At 42.5% G+C, this 21,356-nt stretch overlaps 1 protein-coding gene across 3 annotated transcripts in view; it reads right to left on the bottom strand.

The window, feature by feature from the left end:
- anks1b (ankyrin repeat and sterile alpha motif domain containing 1B) overlaps positions 1 to 21,356 on the bottom strand; it is a 169,154-nt gene extending 147,798 nt beyond the window's left edge. For all 3 annotated transcript variants that reach the window (XM_028422409.1, XM_028422381.1, XM_028422373.1), the window contains exon 1: positions 20,696 to 21,356. In XM_028422409.1, the coding sequence (XP_028278210.1) occupies positions 20,696 to 20,826 (131 nt within the window). In that variant the 5' untranslated portion in view covers positions 20,827 to 21,356. The remainder of the gene's footprint in view (positions 1 to 20,695) is intronic.

Below are 21,356 nucleotides of genomic sequence, written 5' to 3'. Positions count from 1 at the left end.
ACTCCTGCAGGTGATCTCATGTTAGAAATGAGTATCTGCCATGGATAGAGAGGAGGAAGAGCCAGAGAATAAAGCTACAGTGACCGGGGTACAAACAATCCAGCCACAGTTGCATCTCTCATTGTTTTTATCACTTGATTGATTGCACAATTGGTCAAACACTAATTTATCTCCACAGCCTGAATTGCCTCCTCGTGTCTCCTTCATAGTAAAATATTGCTGGTATGAAAGGGGGAAATTAAAGCTATAATTAAATCTTTTGTCTCTCAAATTAATGAGTTAAGTTGCAATTACACCAGCGCAGCAGAGATTATTCATTACAAATAGGACTCAAAAAAGAAGGTGAAGGTGGGAGGTTATGTGGAAGAAAACCATCAACATACCTTCCTTTTTCTTTGTTTTTTTACTTGTATTACAGAGCCTGGCAGGCCGGTGCACCACACAGTTATCCATATGATTCATAGGTAACAAGTAAGGCTGCCAGAGAGGACTCCTCCATAACAGATCAATAAAATCCTGAGCTGAGCAGTGATTTAACTCCCACATGGCCATCACCACAGTAGGAGGAGGAGGATGAGGAGGAGAGGGAGAGCCCTTTGGATTGTGGAAGAACTCTTAAGGATTGTGAGCATTCTTGTCTGCTGTGTCACACTGTCTTTTGTTTTTTTGTTATCTACACCTAAACCTTGGTTTCAAGGAGAAAAATCCCAGCTACATATAATAGAAATTCTCTGTGTTTATCAAGTCAATTTTAAATCTCAACCTTAAATTTAAACACAAAAACTCAACCTCCTGCTTCTCATCTTAATTACTGTTTAATTACTTAATTACTGCTCTTTTAGAGGTGTGACTCACTGTGGATTTCTCTGGGGCTAAACACACCTAAAAGGGCTGCACAAAGACTTCAGTCTCTTTGTTTTAGAAAAGAAGGGCAACCAAACTGATGCTTCAAATAGACAAAGCCATCAAAAATGCAGGGTTCCTTATTTTAAGCAGCAGATTCCACCTGATATTTTTATTAAAATTCCAGTTAACCATAGGCCCTGGAGCTCTATAAACAAGAATTTAAATATAAATAACGGACCATTGAATGTGAGACATAATCCTAAAGCTGAGAAAAATAGCTACAGGCTTTCACTAATAACTTTAACAAACAGGCCATCAAGTCAACATGGATGTTCCACTCTCTACTGGAGGATCAGAGCTGACCACCATGCTAACATGTTACTGCTGACAAGAAAAACAAACAGCTTCTGGGCACATTTACATTCACACTGAAATGTGCTAACTCACTGCCTCAAGGAAGGAAAGCGGAGCAAAACAACTGCCTGCCTGCCGCTGTGACATCACAGTCCGAGGAGCTGCATCAACAAATTAGCTGCTCATTAGAGAGGTCACGACCTCTGAGCAGCTATTATACTCTGCTACGCTTGGAGGGCATTCAAGGAGAGAGAGAGAGATAGAGAGAGAGCCGATCAGGGCCGGCCAAAGGGCTGCAAAACATGCACCCACACAGACAGGAATGACATGTGAGAGAGAGCAGCATGAATTCACATCGCTCAGCTCATTTGAATATCATGGGATTATATAGTGCTAGCTACAATAAAAAATAAGAAAATATATGGATCAATAATGATGAAAGCCATGTAAAACACAACCTTTAAAGGACAAAGCCTATTCAGCTTGATTGCATAAGAGTCAGTAAAAATGAGCCACAGGCAGATATTTAAAATTATAGTAAGTGTTCCAAGGGCTATAAAATCAAACTCATGACTGGTGCATTCACAGAGTGGCACAATATGGACACTTGTTCATCACATCTGCAGCTTCAATCACATGCTCATAAACTGCTGATTGTCAAAGTCTATAGTCTCTGTGTATATGGCAGCAACACGTGAGCAGTCCAGCAGTTTGGCTGTGGTCAGAACCAGGCAGGGTGACGCCTCCAGGGATATGCTTGGACCTGCAGGCTCCTGGTCCTAACCCCCCCCCCCCCCGCCACCATCAATGACAGCAACAGACGGTCAAACACCTCTTCGCCCAGCTAACATGTACCTCAGGAAGCAGAGAGTAAAGATGATGTCGGCTGACTGCTCCTGCTGAGAGGAGGTGGCACATGACAGTTGGGACGTGCGCAGTCGTGTGTGTGTGTCTCTGAAATGTGTGTGTCCGAGCCTGGTGCAAAGACACGTCATCATACCGAGTGGAGAAAAAGATAGAGAGAGAGAAAGGGAGAGAGAGGAGTGACAGATCATTTGTGAAAGCTCCATTCATTTGTGAAAATGGCTGGGATGCCAGTCACTATCAGCATGTCTGCGACGGCTGTCTGAGCTGCCTGGGGAACACCAATCTGCAGTTCACATTTTAGTTTAGGAATGAAAGGAAGAAAGAGAGCAACTGAGACAGCATTACCATAATGATTCTGTCATCTCTCCATCCCTCTATCAGCTACCCTACATCTCCCCCCTCCTCTCTGTCTCTCTACAGTACAAAAAACTCACCCTAACAAGTCATTTCATCTCATGCTGAGCCCTAAACTCCCAGGAGAGCTGTGATAAGTTCAACAGTTTCTATTTCACATCAGATTACTTGAAGAATTTGCCTTGGAGAAGTGCTATTTTGTAATAATCAGAGGGGCTGTACAGTCCAAGGCTCTATGTTTCTTTAAAATTTCAGTAATAAATTAGAAACAATGTGAAATTCTGTCAGTACTTGTTTTCATAAAGAGAGTTTTACCACTGCTACACGATTAAGAGTTTGGCAGTTTGAGTTAGACTGAACAAACTGATCAGAAAGGCTGGCTCTGTCATTGGCTGCAGACAAGAGACATTTGAAGCAGTGGTGGAGAGGAGGACATTGACATCCATCATGGATAACCCCGACCACCCTCTCCTCCCTGTACTGGACAGACAACGGAGTGCCTTTTCCAAAAGACTCAGACAGCATCGTTGTCACACAGAACGCTACAGGAAATCTTTCCTGCCTCATGCCGTAAGACTGTATAACACCTCATCTCTGTGCCAAAGATAACACCGACTCACTGCTGTAAGGGACAGGTTTTGCACAAGATTCTGCACAAGGTTTTTTACTTTCAAATTGCACACTGTTGTTCTGTATATCATATCATTTCATACCAAATTGCACAATCCGATTTAGACTATATGCATACCTGCATTACAATTGCACATTTTGCTTCTGCGTCTATGTTTATTTTTTTATCTTGCTGTAAATAATGTTTATACTGTTTAATTTTTACCGTTAGAGTCCTGCAACAGTGAAATTTCCCAGCTTGGGATGAATAAAGTATTTTCTATTCTATTCTATTCTATTCTATTACACAGCTTTTGTTTAATAAATATGAAACTACAGCCCAAAAGACGTTATCTTAGCACAGCACAAAGAACAAGAAGCAATAAGAAACAGCTAGGGTGGCTAGCACACCCACACTCCCAAAGCAACATATAAGGTTATAAGAGATAAATAATAAAGTTTACCTGCAACAAGCTTCTCCACCATTTTCTTGGCCACCACAGATCCTAACCTTTTCAATAATAACACCTGAGGCATGTTAGCCATTCCCCCGCTTTTTATGCTAAGCTAATCTCCTGGCTTCCGCATCATGCTACCTCTCCCCATTCTCACTTGTTCCCACTTTAATCCCTTTATGAAGTAGGAGCATCTAGAGATAAAGTAGACAAGCTGTTTAACTTTCCGACGGGTTGAACTACACTGTAATTGGCAGGTGGCTACGTGAACAAGAAACTGAGCTAAGGCGGTTTGATCTTATTAGAGAGCTTTTAATTCTCCTCCTTCACACAGTCAACTCTGCTGCATCATTAGCTGAGGCTGACAGAGTCTCTAAACACAAGCTGTTCCCTCGCATGAGTTGTCTAAGTCAGTCTAAATCCCCATCATACATTGTGACTGTAGTTATTCGAGTGTCTAAAAATGTAGATATAAAAAAAAATGCTAGTAAACCTATGAAAACTCAATAGTTAGACTAAAGCACCCACAATCAATTTAAGATTTGTGGAGATGAAGCCGTGTCACGTGAAAAGACATCAGCTGTTACACCAACACACACTTTCACAGACTAAAAACACTTCATAGGAAATCATGAAACTGTTAGAAAACTGTGCGATTATTGGATTTACATCAGAACCACATCAGACACAGTGAAAGTGGAGCCACTTAATTACCAGAAGGAGAGACCTGCTCTGAGAGGGGATAAAGGGATGAGGGGAAAGAACGCTTTACTGAGGAGCCAAATTTCTGGATGCTGAACAGAAAACATTCAAAACGTGTGTGTGTGTGTGTTCCTCTCTGGCTTTCCCATGGCTATTTACAGCCCAGTCAGACACTGGGGACCGTCTGGAGTTCACATACTGGATTGAAAAAAAAAATGTGACCGTAAGCAATACACACTCTCAGAAAAGTCTTCTCCTCAGGCGAACACATAGAAAATACACACACACAGTTTCATTCATGTAAAAATATCATCACTCTGCCTGCTTTTTAAAAATAAAAGCTAACTCCAGTAATCAAAGTAATCTGCTGACAAAGGGAATAACCTGCACTACTAAAACCTGTATTTTCATTGGCAGGTTTCAGGTACTGCTGGCATGCTCTCAGCCCACACATGTGTACCATTATTTTCTAGTTGTAGCTGTGTTTACACTGAAAAACACACTTAAACATCATGTAAAAATAAAACGTGGAAATAGAAAGCCACTTCCTCACGTCGTTTCTCGTGATTCAAACCTGACAATCGTGCGTCAAAGGCACCGTTGGATTGGCATCTGTCAGCAGCTTCTGTCACTTCCCATTAGTACAAAACTGCCAACAACAGTGCCGCATATCACACCTCCAGTCTTAATGTAAAGTGGAAAGTATACAAAGCTGAATGAATGAGAAAGAAAAAACATCTGGGATTAATCTACATGTTATCACAGCAAATGTCCCAATAACCTGACTTACCTGACTAATCATTTCTAATCCAATCCTATGAAGAACTATGAGGATTATATCGATCTAAAAGACACAAATAATCAATAGGTGGTGGACAAATGTATAAAAAACATTAGTCTCAGTCACATTATAAATGAGATCATCAACATAAATGTGTCTGTTAAAAGTAAACATGCTTATGCCAGTAGCTGATTAGATTAGCTTAGAGCGACCTTTTGAGCTTTAAGACTTGTTCAGCAGTAGTGAGATGTTTTGTTGCCTTCTGATGGGTCGTCTTTATGTTAAGTTATGTGTGTGTATTTTATTTTTGCATCTAAACAAGATTTGCAGCCAACTGTAATCACATTAATCATTCCTTATTACAACCTGAAATTATGTTTTTATGCGTTTTTAAATGCAATGTTACAGCTATAGCCCTCTGTCATTACAGTGAAGAGCACCTCAGAAAGGCTCCATCGTCTGCGTCCTGTCTGCGTGTGACAGCAGCTGGAAACGACAGACACAGTAAATGCCACGAACAGCCAGCGTTACGGGGTATAGCAGAGCATCGACCACACTTGTATACCGGACCAACCTGACATTTGCACATTTATTTATCACGTTTAATCAGTAATCTAGCCTGCAAAACTGTATTAACAGTGCACTTCGGCTGTTTGAATAAGGACTCCATCCAAAGGTTCACTGAATGTATTTGTTATTATAACAGAGAGCGATGGAGGCAGACAGGGAGCTGTAGGAAGGTAAGAAGGCAGGTGTGATAACATTTTCAAACAGACGAGAGGTCTGACAGATCCCTCTCTCTGTCTGCTTCATTGTGTGCTGAAATATCACTGACATTCACCCTGATACATCATCTAACCAACATCGGTGCTCCTTCAGATGAAGTGTGTAAGCACAGCAGAGTGGAATGGAATCCAAAAACAGGGATCCACTAGGAAGATGGCAGCGGGGTCAAGTGTGCGTTTGCTCCAGAGCCTTTGTAAAGTGTTTAAAAGCCGTCAACCCAGGGGACAGATGGAGCAACAGACATGTGAGAAGAAGTGGGGTGTGTGTGTGTTGGGGGGGGGGGGGGGGTAGTGACTCAGCTGTACAGATGGGATGATAAAGGAATGAAGTGAGATGAGCCAAACAGAAGGACAGAGAGAAAGGAAGGAGGAAGAAGGTAATAATGGAGGGGTAAAGATTAAAAGGGAGCAGTGAGGCTGATGAGTCACTGCGTATCTTTTAGTAAATCCTCTTCCACTTGAGACTGAGCAATCACCAAAGGTTTGTTGTCAAACACAAGAAGTGAGCCAAACCATAAATTACCAGGCATCCCTGCCAATACAATGAGCGTGTCATTAGTTTACACTTTAGTGTACACTCAGTTGCATATTAAGTAGGTACAGAGAGAGTTGATGCAACAGTAGGCTACAATTCTTTTTATATATATCATTCTTTTTCACATATTTCCCACATGCTGTTTAATAGAGCAAAGACATGTTAACAATAATTTTACTATAGTATTTTACCAGAGAAAGAAATAATTAATTTAACTTAAACAGGGTAACACACGATTTCCACATGCACCAAAAACTACCAGGGTCGATATTATTAGCCCCCTTATGAGCTGTCCTCTTTGTGTAGCCATACAACAAATTACTGTTACACAATGACACCATCTCTGCACTAAATGAGTGAACCTGTAAACATTTGGTTTTTACCTAAAAGTATGACTTATATCACACACACAGTATAACAAGTCATGTTTTGCCTTAACACTTGTGAAAGCATTATGGCAAAGGTTTAGACTTAAGAAAAAGGATTGTTAATGTTTACAGTGACTTTGAACCAAGTCTGGTGCTAAAGTCACAGAAGAGTCCTGTACAGGAATGCACTGACAGACTGCAGAGAAGACACCTCCAAACCAGACTGAAGTCTCCTAGAGACCACCTGGAGACAGACGACACAGACTAGGAGTCATTTGGACAGATGAAGCTAAACTAGAGCTCTGTGCTCACAGAGATGTTGTCTTCATGTGGAGAAAGGAGAGGCGTATAACCCGAAGAACACGGTTCATACGATACTGTGAGTAGGATTGGAACTGTGGATCTTGTCAGGGTGGAAGAATCGTGAAACAAGAAGGCTTGATCTTGAGTCAGTCTGGAGCAAAACTGGGTCGTGGTTTTTGATAATGACCTGAAGCATATGTCCCTTCTAGTGAAGAACTACCTCTAGGGGAACGTTACTGACAGGTCTGCACAAAGCACCGACTTAAATCTGACTGAAAATCTGTGGACTGTACTAAAGAGGAGGGTCCCTGGTAGGAGACCATCAAAACTGGAGGAGCTTGAGAGATTCACCAAAGGCTATGACTGGCTAGGATTCTTCAAGAGACAAGGCTCAACCGCAGGCTGTTCTCAAACAACAAAGATAACCAACTGGCTGTTAGCACCAGGCAGCTAATCACTTTGACCTTGTTCTTTTTTGAGTTATTTAGGTTATTAACAATTTTGTTTGTGTGTACACATGATGTAAACTTCCTAAATAAAACTAGTATAGTTGGAAATGTGGTAAAACTTTTGACATTTTATAGGGATGGTAATCATTTTGTTTCCAAATCTATTTAGTAATATGTGACACAGCTCATTTTCAGCCCATGGGGGCAAAAGGGAACATTTTTCTCTTTCTTTGTTTCGAATGCATGTGTTTTAATGTGATTATTGACTGATTGTGTCATTCACGTGTGAGGAAGTGTTGCTGATTTCAGCCAGCAGCACTTCTGACTGATTATATTTGCATAGATAATAAAAAAAATCTCAAAGCCCTCATTAAGAGGCAGTAACTTGTCAAGGACACAAAACCTCTAATGCAGTGGGGCAACATGACAATGCAGATTAGATAATGTGACTGCATGCCGGTCACAGTGACACACACATTCACACACACACTCACACACAGGCAGAAGGGGGGGTGTGGCATATTGACAAAATGTCAGTCTGTGTTGTCTGACACATGTCAACAGCCCATCCTCTGTAGTTATTTAGACTATACACATACACACACAAACATACACACTGAACCAGAAAACATAATATCTATACCACGATATCGTGTCAATAAAGCTCCCTTGAATTTAAATTTGGTACCAGGATGGAGAGACAGAAATAGATGGAAAGAAACTGAATGAAAGAGCTGCAGAAGAGGACTGGTAGAAAATCCATAGCCTGCCTGTTATCTGGACAATAATTGGTTTTCCCCCCTCTACACCCCCACAACTCTACTCGCATCCTTCCTCTTCCTCCTCCTCCTCATCGCTCCTACCTCGTCTGCTACCTCTGCATCACACACACACACACACACAGAAATTCCCTGATAGAGCCTGGCAGGTAACAAAGAGCGCAGCAGGAGCTTGCCGTAAATACATAATTTTCCAGATTTTTATGTGTCACATTTTGCATTTGTGCACCTGAATACTGCACAATGAGCTGACGACACCGTGGAGAAGGCTTAGTGTCAACAAATGCCCCTCGCTGTTACAAAAGACACAATGACACACACACAAACATGCACAGCATCAAAAAGCCATTGTACACGCACGCAGTCAGACACACGCATACATGATTAGCGTGAAGCGTATAATCAGTGAATGGCCTGATTAGCGGGTTACACTACAGTGCAAGACAAAGAGATTCATTTACTCATCCACTTCAAAAAAAGAGACAGAAAAATGAGGGGGTGTGTGGGTGGTGACACAGGGGAGATGCTATAAAAATCATTTTGTGTGAGATGCCAGAAAGACAGACTGGGGGCAGGCAGGCAGGCAGGCAGGCTGATACACACAAACACACACACACTGCCAGATTCAGACAAAGAGTTAAAGAAGAAGAATGCACCAACCAACAATGAAGGAACACAACACAGCAGACCGGAAAGAAAGAAGACAAAGTAAGAAGGAAAGACACCAGAGGACATGAGCAAAGACAGACAGGATTACAGATCCACACACATAATCATACACACAAAGTGTTTGTGCGTAGGCTGAAGTCTGCAGGGGGGCTTCAGGAGCGCTTACTCAGCAGAGCTCCAGTGTCTCCCTGCTAATACTGAGAATGAGTCAGAAACAAACAGGGGCGTGGGGTGAGGAGGAACGGGGAAGTCCTTATGAGAGATCAGTGTTAATGCTGCTACTGAACTTCAGAGATGGATGCAAAAAAGAAATCGTTAAAAACAGACAAATATCTGAGGAGAATACAGCTGCCTTAAGGAAAAGAAGTTGTGAGCTGTGTGCTATATGATCCCTATACTAAAATCAGGATTTTTAAGGATCAATTGATGGCATACGATACCCCACCTCCTTAGTTTGAAAGCCAACATGTCACAGTATTTTCTGCCACTTTAAGTCCGGGTGACAAAATTAGTGCTAGAAGCAGCTAATGTAACCTCAAGCTACTAAACCCTGCTGGTGAGAGGTTAGCGATGCTAACACCCACAGATAAATTACTTTTTTAATACAAAAATACACAAAACAACAACCTGATACACTCTATGTAAACCTTCTGTCTCAATATAATGGGGAATTTTCATTATTTAAAAAATAGATTTGTTTATTAAATGGTAACAAGGGCTGCAACGATTACTCGTGGTGCAGCAGGATGATCAGCGTTTTGGGCGCAAGAGGCCCTGGGTTCGAAACACGGGCGAGCCGTTTGCAGGTCGGACACACACACACACACACACACACACCCTAGACACAACAAATAATGATAGCACTGTAAAGGACAGGATGCAAAGAGAAAGTGTAAAAAGAGAGAGTGAGTCAAAGGTTGTGGTGAGGTTACATTTCTAATTTGTGGACCTGTCCCCCAGGGTGGCCAGGTGCGTAAATGTGCATCATACAGCCTGCAGCCACAGACACACAACACCTTCATACACACCCTTCCAGACCTTTTCCATCATTCCTTCCTCCAACACACACACACAAACATCTCCCCCTTTTTTTGTTTTAGGACTCCACAATAATGCACCACAGGCAAGTCTAATCAAGACAAAGAAAGCTTTTCTGGATACTGATTTGCCTTTGTGTCAGTCAAAGGAATCTCGCACTTTAACCATCATGCATAAAACAATCTGCAGGCTTATTCATATCCAGATGCTTTCGGAGCCTCTGTGCTTGTACAGGCTAAGTGAATTCCAGATTGGGAAGTAGGGGAAAGGAAAATGAGCTTGGCGAATGATATATTCTCAATTTTTCATGCAGGAGTTTGAGGGCAGCTGAATATTTGATATCTTTTTTAAAAGACTCATTCATCATGTAGTTCCCATTGGCCAGGGGAATGCTCGGAAAAAAAGAGGGATGAGGTTATAGTGAGGCAGACTTATGGAAAGTGTCCGGTTACTGAGGCTCATCATCAAGAAGATAGAGTATGCTGATGATGGAGTTAGAAAAGTACAGGCGGAGAAGGGTTAACTGCAGCACTGAATGAGACTCCATCTGTATTGAAAATAGTATAGGTTGGAGGGATTGGACTATAAAGTGTGTTGTTCTTTCAAAAAACTAATATAACTTTTTAAAAGTAAAAGTATTAGTTGTATTATATATGATCAGTCTTCACTTTCCTGGATTTTACGTGAATCTTTATTAATGTTTAGAATTTATTAGGTATTATTTTTAATTTTACTCTTACTACTTTACCTTATTTTATATTTCTAACCTGTTGTTTTTTAGTATACATGGAGCACCTGGAATGAAAGCAGTTTCCCCCTGGGATCAAAGTATTTCTGATTCTGATTCTGATTCTGATTCTAAAATTGCAGGTCACCTCCTTCAATGAATGACTACCATGTAACAGATGAAGGATAGGAGTGTGTTGGAAGTGAAGTTCTGATCTTTTCCAGACCCTGAAACTTATTCTACCTAAACACATCCTATGTTTGCAGGAACTAAGGACATTTAGGCCCCGTTTACAATGGAGAAAGTCAATCCAGGTAGAGTAGGACTGAATCCAGATTCAGCCTTTAAACTGGATACGTTCAGACCTATTTTCAAATCTGGCTATCACACACACGTGTCCGCGCCCAATCCAGCTCAATCCGGCTCAATCCGGCTTGTTTGTTGTCCTCCAAACCACTAGGTGGCGCCTCGTAATATACAGAGTCTGTTCAGGCTGCAGTAGGACCGCATGTTTTTTTTTTTTGTCCCATGTCGCTCATTCTTTAGTTTTTTTGGTTCAAACAGCAGTTTATTCCTTTGTAGCCTGTCCAAAATAAACTCGGGGCAAAGCTGTCGTAGTTCGACGGTTGTTTACATACGGCTTTTGTATGCGACCCGGACACTGTCCCGGTGAACCGGACGCATCATGTCGATAGTGGGATTCACTAGCCACATTTGCGTTCAGACCTGAGCCACATTTGAGCCAATCTGGCTAGATCCACCTCCGAGAGGTGGATCAAGATCTATCCGGATCTATCCAGATTCGCGTTGTTCAGGCTCAGAAAAAAACTATCTGGATATATCCTGATACGGCCTGAATCCCGCTCTAGCTGGATGTGGCTTAAGCAGGATTTGGCCGCATCCAGATCAATCCAGATGTGTTTTCTTGAAGAGAAAAACATGTTGATACTTAGCGGAGGAGACACAGCCAGATGAGTGTGAACACCTCCAATCCGGCTGAATCCAGTTTGATTTCAAGCCGGCTAGATCCACCCTCGAGAGGTGGATCTAGCAGGATTGGCTCAAATGTGGCTCAGGTGTGAACGCAATGTGGCTAGCGAATCCGGCTAGCCACATTATTAGCCATATTACGAGGCGCCACCTAGTGGTTTGGAGAACAGCAAGCACGCTGGATGAAGCCGGATTGAGTGCGGACACAACTGTGTGCTAGCCAGATTTGAAAATAGGTCTGAACGCATCCAGCTTAAAGGCTGTCTGGGCTCAATCCTACTCTAGCTGGAATGACTTTCTCCAGTGTGAACGGGGCCTTAGGGTAGTACCCCTGTAGGAGCTCTTTCTAGTGGCAGCACAGACACCCTAAAATGTCAAATTTGACATTTTGAGTTCACACTCAAAAAATGTAGCTGAAAGGCAACTATTTGTTTTAGGTGCAAACTAATAAATTGGTTGGAAAGCTAATACTGTAAATAAACTAAAATACAAACAACATACAAGTGTCGTAATTTGTAAGCATAGCATGTAGCTCAGCAGTCTCTAAACTAGCTGAAAATGACTGTTTATAAATCTGCATCTTTGCTATATCTACAAACATATTTTCTTCAGTTTTAGCCGATGGCAAGGTATGTTGACATTTAATAATAATATGTTAATTATATATTCTATTGTAAGCTAGAGATATTATATAAACAAAGCTCAGGAGAGAATATAAAGCTGTAAATAAGGATACCTTTATAGCCTGAGCCTCCTACATCATATATGTTGTTGTCAGCTACTGTATATGAGGGCAGACATGGAGAGTGTGTGAGTATATTATATCCGTACAGTATATAGTCTCATGATGCTGCATCGACAGGAGCACATATCATAGACTGAGAGCAACTCTTGGGCCGAGTGTCTGAGCCTGACACAGAGACCGTCAGAGAAAGAGACAACAACAGGCAATCTGTTGGCATCGGCTAGGCCTGCTGGGAAATGTGTATCCCGTGGGAGGCTGTCAGCTCAAGGTAATTCACTTCCTGGTTGCTTTGCACACGCTCACTCACTGTGAGAAGATGACAACATCGCAACCCATATAGTTATCACACACGCAAACACACACACATGAACTATAGACTAGCCTTCACCTCCATCACTCACACAGTTAAAGGCCACTGTTATCCACACTCCTGCTGACAAATTACATAAGACCTATAAGAAGCCATTTGTCAGGAGAACACGTACACACAGCCTGAGCCTGTGTTTAATATATGCAGTCTCTTTGTGACAGGCTCAGGGAGTGTTCAGTCACACATTAATATGAGATGATAACTAATGTGTATGGGTGAGAAAAAGAACCAGAGCAAGCACAGTGTAATTGGGAAAACTCTGTGTTTGTATAGACTAAAGATGAAAAGTTCCTGAATATTTCTCATCAATGGATCTGTTAAAGACCAGTGCTATCACACCCTTTTTACAGTCTGCCTATCTCTCTCTGTATGTCAGATCATATGTGTATTTTATATGTTGCACCATTTATAAACTGCACTGTACATGGACACAAGTATGTGGACAGAATTGCTGATTATCTCAGTCTGGTCTTTCACTTATTCATTTATGTTGAAGTCTTGCTGCAGAGGAAGACCATCAGGGAAGTCAGCCACTGATGTGGAGCGATAAGACCTGGTTTACAATCATCCTTCAAGGTCAATCCAATGGTGCTTGATTTGTGCTGTGATCAGGGATGTGTGCAGGCCTGAAAAGTTCACCTATATAAACTGCAGTCTGCAGTCAGGGAAGATGTGGAGGTCCTCAACCAAACTTGTGAAATACGGTTAGACAAAGTGGGTCACATACATATCAGAACATGGCTGTTCGCATACTGATGGATTCCACTAGAGGGCATTGATTGTAAAAAAAGTATGAACAAAGCCTCTGTGACGCAGTGTTTGTGTCCCTGTGACTCCGACCGTCGCGATGTTGGCACCTAAACTCCAAATACAGGCAAAGAGGTGAAGCACAAGTGGAGCAGAGCCAGACAGGCAGTCAGAGGAACAGGAAGCTCCCACTGTGATACAGCACTCAAAGGGGTTCACCCCCTCTACAGTTGTCACTAAAAGGGAACGTACCAATAGAGACCAGAATCGTTTTTGTACAACACTGTAAACATGTTTATTTTTGCTGTAAAAGAGTCTATGGGGATTGACTCACTTTTGGAGGCAGCCCCTAGAGGCTGCGATGTGAACTGTAATTTTTAACACTTCTGCATTGCCTTTATGTCTGATTCCTGGAGGTTGCTGCTGGGGCACACCAAAGAACTCAGAGCTTCCATATCTTTTTTTATTTTTATGTTCCTATGTCTGTTAGGAATTATTAGCCTACTCAATGGGTTTATGCCTGGGGGACAAATCACCAGCAGCATCCTGACTTTGTGCTTCCACAGTTTTCTTTTAAGTTACACTCAGCAGCATGTAGTACAGCATGTTGAAAATAGAAAATTGAAGCAGCACTGCAAAAATCTAATAGATGTTTACAGATGTCTTCTGGATTTACCTCCAGTTTGCATCCTGTCTCACTGTCTGAGGTCAAGTTTACAAAAAAGTTGAGTGTCCTTTTATTCTTTCACAGAAAGACGATTCTGATAAAAAGTGGAAATGAGAGCACGAACACACCTCCATGCACAACTTCCCTTCAGTGCCCTCCAGCAGCCCTTGCCCTAAACGCATAATGACATTAGCATTTCCAGCCCTCTTCTCTCCACATCTTATCTACTTCAAAAGCAGCGTTTCATTAAATACTGCCATCTATCAGAGATCAGGGAGACGAGTGGAATGTGTGTGTGTCTCCACAACACTTGCTGTGTTATGTGGGGTCACAGGCTCGTAGATTAGTGTGACAGGCTGGACATCACACCTCTCTTTCTTTCGCTCCCCTCCGGCTGAACGCTGTGTCTCCTCCGCTAAGTATCAACATGTTTTTCTCTTCAAGAACCAACACAACATGACCAGGACAGGAAGGGTAGACAGGAAAGAGTAAAGTCAGAATGACACAATTAAATTAATGACCAAAATCACAGCAATCCCTCTGCACTGGTACTAGATTTAGCACAATGCAAGCATGGATTATGAGTTTCAGCACATACCGTTAATGACAAAATGTTCAACACATTGACTCAGAAATCTTCTTTTAGCACTTTTTTAACTGGCGTATCGTGCAGAAAACCCAGAAATGTGTGCTAATCAAGCACTTCTTGTTGCCAAATTCCTAAATAATAAAATAACAAGTTGTGTCTCTGGCACAAAATTAGCCCAGGTCCTGCTAACCAAAGCTCAATCTCAGCCAATATCAGTCTGAGCCTGCACCGCCAAATCCTAACCAAACATTAGCTGTAGCTAGCGTAGCAATGTGTACATTATAAATTGAACAAAGGAAGCTTTAAAAAAAAACGCACATGCCGTTTTTTCAGATTGACCCGTTTTTGTCATTGTTCACAGTTAAAATCACACACCTAGCATCCTCTCCTGGGCCATCACATCACAACGCTGTATTTCTCACAACAAAAGACACACACAGGACAGAATTGACAAATCTCAGGTTGACGTTGTAGTGGCTGGCAGTTCCGAGAAAAGCAGAGGATTCCCTGAATTCCCCATTTGCCACTGTCAACCAACACCAATCTTGCACCGAGGGGCATGATGGGTAATAGATGGTCCCACATAGTGATAACAGATGTGTAAGAGAGAGAGTTTTTGATAAGATAGGGGGAAGGTAAGGAAGGAGAGGGAGGAGAAAACTATAAAGAGCAACAGTAGGGAGGCTTGATCATCTGTCTCTGGAGAGGAGTAAAGGGAGGAGAGAGATTGAGGAGTGAAGTGAGTGACGGAGAGGAAGCCAGAGAGGTATTGACAGAGAATCCGGAGCACCAGATGGAGAGAAGAAGAAAAAGAGATTTGAGACTCAGACAAAAACCAAAGATTTAGAATGAGGGTTGAACAAAGAGAGACAGAGGCTTAGAGTGTACAAGAGAGATGCTGTGTGTGTGCGTGTGTGTGTCTTTTGGCGAGTACGGAGGTCTCAGTTTCTTGGCAGGAAACTAGCAGAGCTTGGCCCAGGCCCTAATGGAGATGTAAGAGCCCCTGAGTTTGATTTTACACACACACACACACTATTGGCCACACATTCACGTTCACACCTCCATCCCCTCTCAATCAGTCTGGCTCCAGACGACCTCAATGCACTGACGCCACAGTTAAATCCAAAGTTAAGCTAAAATGACGTGCAAAGGTTCTGCTGCAAAAAAGTGCATTTATTCCGGAGAGCTTCTTCAAGGTTCCAGGCTTTAATAATCATGAAGAAATCAATGCAATCTCATAAAATGCTGCATGGTGCAGACACACTGGAGAGTAAGCATTGTAAGGTTTTCTTTGCAAGCATTATAGTGGCATTTGGATCATTGGCCTGAAAAATACCCCTGAAACAACCTTTTTCTAACCTTATCACTGTTAGATGTTGTCACATGTGCAACACAAGACACCTCTGCCCACGCCTAGGGCTGCTGGGTGTGGTCAGAGGTGAAACTAATCCTAAATTCTTTTCGATTTTTAGACTGGTGTAAAGGTACAACATTCAAAATGACATGCAGCGGAGTCAATAAATACAGAAAAATAAATAAATAAATCTATGAAAAACAAAATATTTACATAAATACATCTATTTGTGGTCAAACCCAAAACACTGTGATCTTTTTAATCTCTATCTGACATATAAATAACCCAACAAATCAATCAGCATGAGCGCTGGCTGCACTAATCCCACAATAACTAGTGACACACAATAACCTCTCAGGTTGTGCGTCCTTCTTAATCCAGCCTTTAATATGACTTGCATTCCCCAGAGTTAACCTTTGACCCAGTTTAGGTGTCCTGCACCACGTGTAGCTTTTAGATTCTTTCATTCTCACTGATCCCCAAACACACCTCAACACCGGCAGTGGTTATGTCACACACAAAAACGCAGCTTGCCAGACTTGAGTTTTAGTCCTCTGATTTACCGTTTCCTGACACAAAGGGCTTAAGTGTCCCTGAGAAAATTAAATAGATATTGACGGGTTTCTGTTTTTGCTGTTCTTCCTGATTGGACAACACAAAACCAGTAACACAACATGTACACACAAAGCCCCATGCTGTGAACTACTGAGATGCTTAGGACTCCAACAAAAGCAGGAGAAGACTTCAGAAAATAAACGGCAGAAAGACCGCCTGTGGGTATGCCAATTAAAACAGAGAGTTCACAGAAGAGAGTGTGTGTGTGTGTGTATCCTCTGGGAGTCACTTTTCTCCACTTAAAGGTTGTTTGTTTGCAAAGAAGGAGGGAGGTAAACACACCTATCACCACACACGATGGGCTTCCCCTTAAACGTTATAGCTCGAGAGGGGAGAGTGGTGAGGAGGGATCATCCGCCATCTGCCGAATCATGGCTCATTCTCTTTGTGTGCATCAGTTTTCAATCACCATCGCTCCACCTCCGTCAGTGTGTGTTGTCACACACGGCACAGGCATCTATCCTCATCTCTGCTACAAGACACAGCACAAACTATAATGTGCACAATGACAGGCTGTCATCACAAATTCATCTTTACTGTTGATGTCTATCTGCAAACTTTCACATAGTCACATAATTATGAACATAAATCAAAAGTACAGTACAGTATGCTCCCAGATTCTTCAAACATTTAAGCAGCCAAAGAGAGCTTGTTATCAAAATATCCCAAATGCTCATTTGGAAAGGTAGCATCACTTAGTTCCCATGAAGAGAGAGATATCAATACCTGATAGTGATTGGATAGGATTCCTTTGCAGATGTTGCAAGCAGCCAATAAATTAGTTTGCACTGCAGCTGGCTCATTGGGAATCAAATCTACTAGCTCCCTTTTCCTGTAACGAAGAGCCAATAGAAATCTCCTAAGCTTGTTTCAGGCATCTTACCAAAAATCTATTGCTTTCAGGACTAGGGAGGTGAGAATGCAAATTGCTAGCACAAAATGCTAAATGTTAACAAACAACAACCGTTTTTCAGACATACCTGCAGCACTCTACAAACATTGATGACATCAGAACAGAGAAGCAAACATATATATCCTCTTTAAGACCATTGTCTGACACTCTTCAGTCACTTTTTGGTCAGGTTTAAGCTTTAAAACTACTTTAGATTTACAAAAAAGTGCATAGCTTCTACATGATTCTCTGGGCTACCAGCTGGCAGTTTCACACCTTTATTCAGAAAACCAGGGCAGCGTGTAGAGTTCATAAACACTGGCCATTTTTCTGGTGAGCTGATAGCATGTGTAGATCAGAGGAGGCAGATTTGTTAAAATAATGCACTGATCTAATCCACCAGATTGATATCAGCGCTGGTGCTGACCTAAATTAAACAGATCAGCCAGACATGACCACCACATCCATAAGTACAGGGGCCTGGCTGCATTTGTTCAGATCACAGCTAGCGCATCAGCAGTGTCTACCCTTCGATGAGTTTCACACAGGGCAGTGCACGGAGTTTACGTTTGAGAAAATGAGTGTGTGGCATTTATTAACAGGATTTGTGGTATGATATCAGGAGACGGGGGGGGGGGGGGGGTCAGCACATAAAAATGTATTCCCACACATAAAGCCAACCGAGTGTTTTGGGAATGATTTTAAAAGAATAATTCTTCCTTCCCCCACCTACAAATACAGTCACCACACAATACAGGTCATCTAAGAGAATATGACCCATTAAACAGCAATGACATCATGCAGTATTGATTTTCCACTCTGTGTTCAAGTGCAGTGCTCCACACCACAAAAACTGCAGCGGAGGATCATCTTCTCTACATCCTGTTCTTAACATGCACATATTTATCAGTGTGTGTGTGTGTGTGTGTGTTCCACTTGGCAATTTAGTGTAATTCTTTCAGCAAAAAAGGGGGAACCTCATGACTTAGGAATGCTGTGAATGGCTCAGAGGCCTTAAGATGGGAAACTATGCATTGATTCCAGGAGATCGTTCCCATAACATTAGCCTGCACAATGACCTCTACTTTGACTCACTCATCTCTTAAACTAGAAATAACTTTCTATTAAGAGGTGTGTCACACAAGTGATCACACACACAGTCACACACACCAGGAGTCTAACCAGATGGACAGATGTGTGTGTGCAGCCCACCCAGTGTTGTGCAGGCATCTCCTCGTAAGCCAGTGTCTTGACCCAATAAAAGCCAAGTATGTGTAGCACAGCAGCCATAATTCACTGACAAGAACCTGCAGACATACGTCTACCCATAATGCACCTGACTGCACTTTCTTCCTCATTTGGTGTTTCCTCCCTCAGTGGAACAAAATTAATTATTCTACTAAGCCCTATCTAATTCAGGCTTTTGTAAATAATCACTGTCCTTCAGTAAAAATCAATTACTGATCCTAATTCATAGAGTAAACTGATTCAGTTTTTGGATGCAGGAGATAAACAGCAAGTCAGGTATCATTTTTCAGATGATAAGAAACATAAACAAACAGAATCAGACATTTTTCATTAAAAATGGATGTGTGTGTGTACAGGAAAAGTGATAAAACTTGAAGTAGCCCAGGTGATGTCCAAATAGACCTCAGATGAAGGTGATGGGTTCTGCAGCAGAAGTCTTCCAAAGACAATAAAGAACATCAGAGAAGCTAACTAAGAGAAGCTCTCAAATCACTTTCTATTTTTAGTGCATTGACAAGTATCACAACAGGAAGTTAAACGCCTTCATGTTAATACTGTTGTTTCAAATAAAACTTTCCCCGTTTGATATTGAGCCACACACAAAGCCTACACAATCCTCCAACATGCTGCCTTCAGAAGACACATCCTTTTCTCCAGCCAACCTCTTGTTAATTAAAATGTGCATAAATTAACCCGTCTCCATTTAAAAAAAAAAAAGTTCCATCCTTGCCCTTTAAGACAGCCACAGGGGTCCTGAGACTCTGAGTAGAGTGGTTGGCATTCTCCCTGCCAACGTGCGACCTAAGCCCAGTTCGTTGTGAGGTGCTGTGCTCCAGAGCCTGAGGCAGTACTCCTCCCAAACACCCTCCACCTTTCATCTACTAATCACCTGGCTCAGCGTCGGCCTGTGCAGAGACAGGCAGAGGCTGCAGGGGTGGGAGGAGGACAACAATAAGCTCAGCAGTTGTTCCCGCACCCAGATGAAAGCCTTTTTATATATTTACATCGATATAATTATAGTTTCTAATCTGAAAAAGGAAGTTCAAGGTTTAAAGTCACTAAATGTTGTGTCACCTGTTAAACTCATGACATGGTCAAGCAGCATTACCTCACCCCTGTTGTTCAGAAGTAACAGAAATAATGTTGCAAGTGGCAACCAAAAAAGCAGCCCGTGGAAGCCAAACGCCACCATCAACTTTTTAGAAGGAAACAGAGCATTTGTCTGTCTTATGACAAAGAAGCACATGAACGCAGAGCTGCCTGTCAGGCCTTCCCATCACAGATCAATGAGGAATATTTCCCACATTACCACAAAAGAGGCTTGTTAGGAAATAGCTCAATGCTGCTTGAAAATTAATGCTTATAAGTGCTTCTATCATCTTCAGTGTTCCACCACACCATGACAGCTGTCAGATGAAGGTACTGTCTGTTCTTTTATGCTCAGCGTCCAGTAGCTTCCTCCAACACTCACATCAGACCTGCTACCAAAAGAAAGCAGGAGATGACTAACCTTTAAATTGACTAATTCTGTCTGGCACAAAGCACGTTTTTTGCAGTTCACACAACTTTGCTTAAGTGACTTCCTTTCTTTCATTCCCTTGTGTCACGCTGCATGTAACTTAACAGACAGAGCCCTCATAGAGGCACTGTGCTCCAGGTAATCTATTTGCTGCAGCTGTGAGGATTGGAGTAGTGGTTTCTTGGTTCATTTCTAGTGCACTGACCTATGATGAAGCTAGATTATGCCTAATATTGCTGCATGGAAACCCCCTTCAGGAATCCCCTCCAGCTGCCCCCCAGGGGGGCTCCCTGGCCACTGTAGCATTCATGGGAAGCAAATTCAAAGAGGGTGCTTACCTCAGAAGGTTGGGCAGAGGGATGGAGCCGGAGCCTGACCCAAGTATTCCCTTCTTCCCACTCAACAATTTCTCCACAAGGGCGACATTCCCAGTCCGGGCGGCTTCCAGCAGCTCCTGCTCCTTCCCCATCCCGGACACAAGTTTGTTACGACGGGGTGATATAAATCCAACAAATCTCCCATAAACTCCACCTCTCCTTTCCTCACTGTCTGCTGTAGGGAAGCATCTGAAAGGATTCCTCTCACTGCTGCTGCTGCTGCTGCCGCTGCACGGTCAGATAGGTGTTATTGATGCAGCTGGGCAGGTTTGACGTGCACGGCTCCCCGGTGCCTTACAACCTGAGTCCATTCACATTCACGCCGCTCCGTAATCTCCTCTGGTATTACTCCGCTGAGGTGCACTGCTTCCCGGTGTGACCAAAGTGCGAACCGGAGCTGCGAGGAGAACCGGAGCCTCCAAAGCGAATCCCTGCACGTAAACTGTGAAGTAAAGAGTAATAAAAACAAAAATACGAACTCATTCCCAGACCGAACAGATTCTCCTGTTTGCCCTGAAGCTCCTGCTGGTAAAAGGCGAGAGATAAAACTCTGCCAGCCACCACATGAAGCTCCCCTGCCCGCTGTGCTCCGCACCTCTCTCCCCCGAACCTACCGCACTGG

The sequence above is a fragment of the Parambassis ranga genome, chromosome 2 (assembly GCF_900634625.1).
Source record: "Parambassis ranga chromosome 2, fParRan2.1, whole genome shotgun sequence".
Taxonomy (NCBI): domain Eukaryota; kingdom Metazoa; phylum Chordata; class Actinopteri; family Ambassidae; genus Parambassis; species Parambassis ranga.
This window is presented reverse-complemented; position numbering and strand designations above follow the sequence as displayed.